At 25.5% G+C, this 7,122-nt stretch overlaps 1 protein-coding gene across 1 annotated transcript in view; it reads left to right on the forward strand.

Moving 5' to 3' along the window:
• The first annotated feature begins 3,836 nt into the window (after positions 1-3,836).
• Positions 3,837-7,122, forward strand: part of LOC108692512 (UDP-glucuronosyltransferase 1-8-like) — a 118,789-nt gene continuing 115,503 nt past the window's right edge. Inside the window, exon 1 of the mRNA XM_018200805.1 lies at positions 3,837-3,884. Within this exon, the coding sequence (XP_018056294.1) occupies positions 3,837-3,884 (48 nt within the window). The remainder of the gene's footprint in view (positions 3,885-7,122) is intronic.

Consider the following 7,122-nt stretch of genomic DNA (forward strand, 5'->3'; position numbering starts at 1 on the left):
CAAGAATAAATTTAATCCAGGAAAATGCTTGTAAGAGCCTACGTGCGCAAATAATATATTTACATTTATAAGGCAAAAGATGTATCCACAAACAATTGGATAGTATATTAATAACATAAATAAAGACTAAATTTGTTTATACTACGTACATTTCGACTCCGGATTTGAGTCCTCAAATACCAAGTTTATTCAATCAAAAAAAAGTTTTTTAAAAGACGAGCTTTCCTGTTTAATCATTATGTGATTTTTTTTTATCGCTGTAATTTAAATATAAGAATAATTACAACTTAAGAAATATTGTGATTCGATCTCGCCGAGATGAGGCGAGACTAGCTCTCGTCTCGGTTTCGATTTGATCTCGAAATTTTCATCTCATATCGGTCTGATCTTGACAATGATAATCTCGTCTCGATTTCGATAATCATAATAAGCATTTTTTTCAATTTCTTTTACGATCTATGCGATTAAACTTCACTATTATTCATTATTTTATTAATTAAATTTTTGAACTTTTTATTGATTTGTGTACTAATAATAGTAGTAATTTAAATTTTTTGGAAAATAAATGAATATATCTGGTTTAAAGCATATTTTTTAAATTTTATTTAAAGTTGCATTTTGTGATTATTATTAGAGAAAGTGTTATTATTAGAGAAAAGTTATTGAGATTATTTATCATTAAATAATCAATATAAAATTTAGTAATTATATACACACAAAATTTTTAATTTGCTAATCTTTTGATTTAACTTCGTTGGGCAAAGAAAATGAAAACAGAGCCTACAGAATAATTTTTCGAATACTACAAAATTATTACTCGTATAATGAAAAACAAAATGATAGCAATGATTGTACAGAAACGATTGAAACAGACGATGATACATATTGATTCTTTGTACACGAAACAAATAATGAATACACCAATTCAAGAATTTGAAACGTACAGAAATACGCCAAGAATGTCGAAAGAATGTTCAGTACTAAACTGGTTGAAACAAAATGAAATAACTTATCCTACTTTATCAAAAGTGATTAAGGATATTTTTGGTATTATCGCTACTTCCAGCGGAAAGATTATTTTCTAAGGCATCATTAGTTATTACAAAACATAGAAATAAATTAAACGAAATCGACACGTATAATTTTATGTATAAATTCTTGGTTGACTTGTAGTCTCAAAAATAAATTTCAGAGAAAATATTAAAGTACTGCAATAACTAATCTTATAAGTAATTTTTGTTAAAGATTTTAATCTTAATTTTTTTTATCAAAAATATCGACGTGCGCACACACACACACACACATACACACATACACACACACACACACCACACACACACACACACACCACACACACGATCTCATACAATTTTTTAATGAATTTATATTAGATAGACAGAAATTTATATTAGATAGACAGATCATTTTTACAAACAAAGAAAGCTATTGCATATGTTTTCATCAAGTAAGTTTCAAAAACTACTTCCATTAAAATTTAATTTATATAAATACAGAATAATAATTTTCAAACAATTAATTTACAAAATCACATTTTTTTCAAAAGGATGAAAATATTCAATAAAGGAAAAGGCGAAATCAAAGAATCTGCTTTTAATATTTATATATTTTTTAAATAAAATATATGTATTATTTCCTTTGTGTATAATTTTTCTGTCCCTTTTTTGTGATAATATCGAATAAGACATAAGAGTATGGTATGCATGAAGTAAGTATTTTAGTCATATAAATGTACGCCTATTCGCATTAACAAAATAAAAATAATTATGCTACCATTAACTGAAGGTTATGGTAATAACCTAATTTTTCTAAGTTTCTATAATTTTTATAAGTTTTTCTTTATTATCGACCATGTTTGTTTATTCATTTTCCTTTACCTTCAATATATTTTTTCAACGTTAGTGACATTATAATCATTTTTAATCTCTGAAACATTTCTAGCAAAGCAGAAATGTATGAATAAGATATTTACATCAAATAAGTTTATGTAATTAAATTTATATGATTACATATATGTACATGCCTATATGTGTTAAATGTAGGCTAATTTACTCGTAATTTTTAAGTACAAGATGCACCATAAAGTTCAATGAAATTTTTTTTAAATGCAAAGAAAACAATTATGAGTTATTATTATTTCTTAAGTAGTTTCTTAAGAAGTAATTTCTTTTTTTATTAAATCTACTAATTTCAAAGAATTTTTAAAACTTTTTTTTAATTCATACATTATTCCGACTTCTAACTTCTTTTTTCTTTCATTACTACATACAAATATAGTATCTATTCGAGCCTCGTACAAATTAAAGCTCGATCACCTGTTTAACTTGATGTTTTATCTAATAGGCTTTATCTGTGATAAATTGGCTCATTGAATGAAACAATTATGTAATATTACAAAATTGCAAATATCGAACGAAGGGTACTTTTATTGTATATTAAGTCTTTTCCTTCTGATTGATTTTCGAAAGAGTGTTGAATTTCTTCTTTAATTAACTCATACGCAATTTTCTGCTGAAGTGATCGTAATGATCAGATTAAACAATTAACCAAATAATGAAAAACGGGTCTGAAACTTATATCTTATGCGTTAGAAATATCTAACATTACAAAATCGGTATCGTCGAGATTCTTGATATAAAAAGTCTCGTCTCGCTCTCGTTTCAATCTCGACTCTGCATTGATACCGAGAACAGTCTCGGTATCATCCGAAATACTAAGAAATATGTATAAGAAATATTTATAAAATGTTTCTTAAGTTGTAATTATTCTTATATTTAAATTACAGCGATCAAAAAAAATCACAGAGATTAAACAGCTCGAAAACTTTTAACGAAAAAAACTACGTTATCATGACTGAATAAACTTAATATTATTATCAAGAAATTCTGATATATTTAACATGCAGAAATTATTCGATCAACAAGAAATTCCAATAGATTTAATGAGAAGCACTACCATATTCTATCAACAAAAAGATAATGGGAAAAATTTATTCGATCAATTCTGGTAGAAATTTTGGTAGAATTTACGGAAATAATTGTTTGATCAACAAGAAAATTTGATAGATTCAACAGGAAGGCATTAGACCAACAAAAAATTCTAGAAGATTTAATTAGAAAAAATTCATCTGGTAATTCTTACAAGAATTCTGATTCATTCGTTTTTAAACAGATATACTGGTTGAATCTAGATTTCCAAATAATCCAACCAAACTCTTTTTTTCAGTGTTTATACCAATTAATTGATACATATTAAAAACAATGCAGGCCAACAATGAATTTTGACATAGATAGTATGTAATACTATCCCGAAAGTATGTTAAAATCAAATCCATAGCCCAAATTGTTCCATTATATCAGGTTTTCAAGATATTCTGACCTAAAAAGATTTTACCAGAAATCTTCAAAATTACATACTATCGGAATATTTTTTGTCTATATAATCGGTACAAATTAAGCCATTATTATTAGAAACATTCTCCCAAATATATCCCAATTAGATACTATAATTATCTCTAATATATCTTTATAATATACCTATGATAACATTCCAGGTTTTACTATAAGCAATATTAATCATAGATATCTATCAGGAATAACATCAGAATGTATTTCGTTTAAATTTGAGATTGTGAGCGGGTATGCGAATGGTAATAAAGCGTACGAAAAGTAATTACACATTTATTATAAAGACGAATATAAATCGCGAACACGCTACTCAATGCATAACGAGAGAAGAAGGTCTTCAGTAATACTAATATCAGTAATACAATGAAGCGCTACGCGATAACAGCGCGCAGAATAGAGAGAACACAGATGATGGCGCCTCTAGTCGGACCACGGGTCCATGATAGCGATATCATCCGCGTAAGTCTAACAGAGATATCTTAGAGAAGAGAGTATGAATTCCGGTATCAATAGCAGCTATGCAATGCTCGCAGATTCTCTAATTTCCTTATTTCAGATAAGCCGCGAAACTATCATGTCAGGATTTGGGTCGTCCTGTAGATCAGACCATCACAGGTTCCGTCCATGCACACTTCTAGCCTAACAGCGAACGTCTCTCTTACTGCTTACTCTACCATAGTGGATTATTTTGTTGAAATTACTAAAAGAATATTTATTTTGTAATAGCAACCAAATTTCACATTGTTATTTACAAAACGTAAATAACCAAATAATCGGCCATTTGTGAAAAATTTTCTTTTTTTGATACCATTACTATATATCTTTCTTCTTAGTGTATTTTAACGCAAAAAATAATTCTTTTTGTTATTGTTACTTTTATTTTTCCAGTTCAATTTATTATTTACTGGTTTCGCATATCTATATTTTCTTATTAACTACAATTAATTATTGAAAAACACATTGCATTGCCACACCGCCAAGATTTGAACTTACGATTCTTAAAACGATAGCCTAATGCGCTTACTCAAAGTTAATCGCACTTGATCATGTTATTGTTAACGTTATTTCTATCTCCTACTATAACCGTTTTTAATTTCATGCTCTTTAAGTTCATGCTGACAGTTCAATATTATTAATACTTGAAGAGATTATATGGGAATGAAATAATACACTGGTATTTATTCATTTAGTTTGAAATGACAAAGCGATTGTCTTTTGTCTCGAAGAGACAAAGAGAAATCGTCCAATCATGGCGGACGTATTTCGTTTTGCGATCTGAGTATTGCATCTTTTATTTTTACTAATTTAATAACAATTTTCAAATTACATATTTATTTCAATAATAATTATTAAATAATTTGATTATTATCAAATCAGTTAGAAATATCTTCTACACATAATTTGATAATAATTACCGAATATATAATTAATATTATCAAATGATTTGGTTTTAAGTACTAAATCATTTAGTTGAACCAACTAAATGAGAATTTTAGCTTTCTAAATATTTAGTAATTATTATCAAACGGTTAGTTATTATTATTATGTATGGTTTTACTTATAGGTTTTACTTATAGCACCAATATGCATTTGGTACACTGAAAAAAAATATAGTCAATTTTAATAAATATTTAATTGAATACTGTCAATTAAATATTTATTAAATGTAAAGATATATTTATTTGATACAAGAAATGTTAATTTGATTTAACATTTTTTTTATTGAACAAGTATTTATTTACTCTAAGTTTACTGTAAATAAATGTTTAATTGACAGTATTGAACTAAATATTTATTAAAATTAATTTTTTTTTTTTTTTCAGTGTAGGTATTATCAGACTTTTTTCTCAGTGATGTGATCAAATAAAATAATAAAAAGAAAATATTTAGTCAATGGAAATTAACACTTTGTTGGAATAATTAGCTGTTTATATATCCAAATGTTTCATTTGAATGACCTTGTATTTGCATATGTTTTCTTATATAATAGATGAATTTATTGATTAAAAATTGATAAAAAGAAGATCGAGGCATGTAGTAGACTCAAAAAAAGAAAGTGAAATATGACCAAAATCAATTTTATTAATAATAATAATAATAATAATTTGTTTCAAATGTACATTTATTATTGCTACACGTTGTATATTTGTTATGAAAAATATTATTGAAAAGTAATAAAGGGATTGATTATTTCAAATGTTTTGTTGTTATTACTATGAAATGTACCCTACTAAACTTTTTAATAATATTTTTAATAAGATGGATGTATTTAATATCCAACGTAGTAATAATAAACATTTGAAATAAATTAATAAATATTACACTGAAATAAATTAATAAATATTATACTGATGAAATTAATTTTGTTTATACTTCACTTTTTTTTTATGAATGACATATTTTGATCTTATCAATTTTTAATCAATCATCTATTATATAACAAAATATGTTCACGCAAAAATAATATAAGATCATTCAAGTAAAGCAAGATATATGATTAATGCACCAATTTTTATTCAACTATATTCAACTATATTCAACTAAACTTAATTGTAGTTAACAATACTTTTAGTTTAATAAATTGTTCAATGCTGGTTAACGAAAATGGTACAATTTTGTATCACACAATTTTGTAATATCATACACGTGTAAATGAATGAATTGCTCATACGCATTGAATAAAAGCACTTAATGCGCCTTTTATCACTTTATGATTATTTATTGACTGTCAAGGGGAATAAGCACAGATTTCGTCCATTTTTATAAATATTTTAAAGCAATCTTATCATTTTGTTTTATCCAAATTGTCTTTATTTATAAATGGCATGTAATAAAAATTAACGTATCATTTCTCGCTTCTAACGTCACGTTTCAATATGGCTGTGGTGGCTACTCAGAAACCTTAATTGAAATATATAAGACGCTTAAATATTAGTTACTTTAACTGTATATAAATTTTGGAAGAAATATTTTTCAGAAAAACCATAATTGTTTATTGAAAATTATTATTAATTGTAAATTGAAAAGTAAGGTTGTTAACATGTCGTCAACAATTTTGAACTAATGCGTAAAACAATGTCAAATCAATATTTACTTTTAGTTACAGTAAACTATTTACAAAACCACTAAGTAATTCTGACTATAAATATTTTTTCAAATGACAGAATAGCGCATGTCAAGCTAAACAGAATTACTTTTACTTTGAGAATAAACTAGAGTTCAATTAATACTATTTATAATCAAAATTACTTAACAGTTTGAGAAAGTTAAGATGTTTATTGTAATTAAACATTGATTTGACATTGTTAATATTGTTTACGCATTATTAATCTAATATTGTTGATTCAACATATTAACGGCCTTACTTTTCTACAAACAACTAAATTGTATTTTATGAAAAATGTTTCTTCCAAAATTTTTATGTACTTTTTAAATTTTTATGTAATTAAAGCTAAATTTAAGCCTCTCATGTATTGTACTTCAATTAATAATAGATCAATCTTAATATCAATCTTCTAAGAATTTGTCTATATTATATAGAATATGTACTTATTTGACAAAATATTTGATTGTTTTAAATATACGAGTATGTATATAATTTATGAAAACGTTATTTCATATAATAAAGATATTATTGTAGCTTCATTCAAACAAATCCTCGCATCTATTGTAAAACAAAAAAATATATATATATATA

The sequence above is a fragment of the Atta colombica genome, unplaced genomic scaffold (assembly GCF_001594045.1).
Source record: "Atta colombica isolate Treedump-2 unplaced genomic scaffold, Acol1.0 scaffold75, whole genome shotgun sequence".
Classification (NCBI taxonomy): domain Eukaryota; kingdom Metazoa; phylum Arthropoda; class Insecta; order Hymenoptera; family Formicidae; genus Atta; species Atta colombica.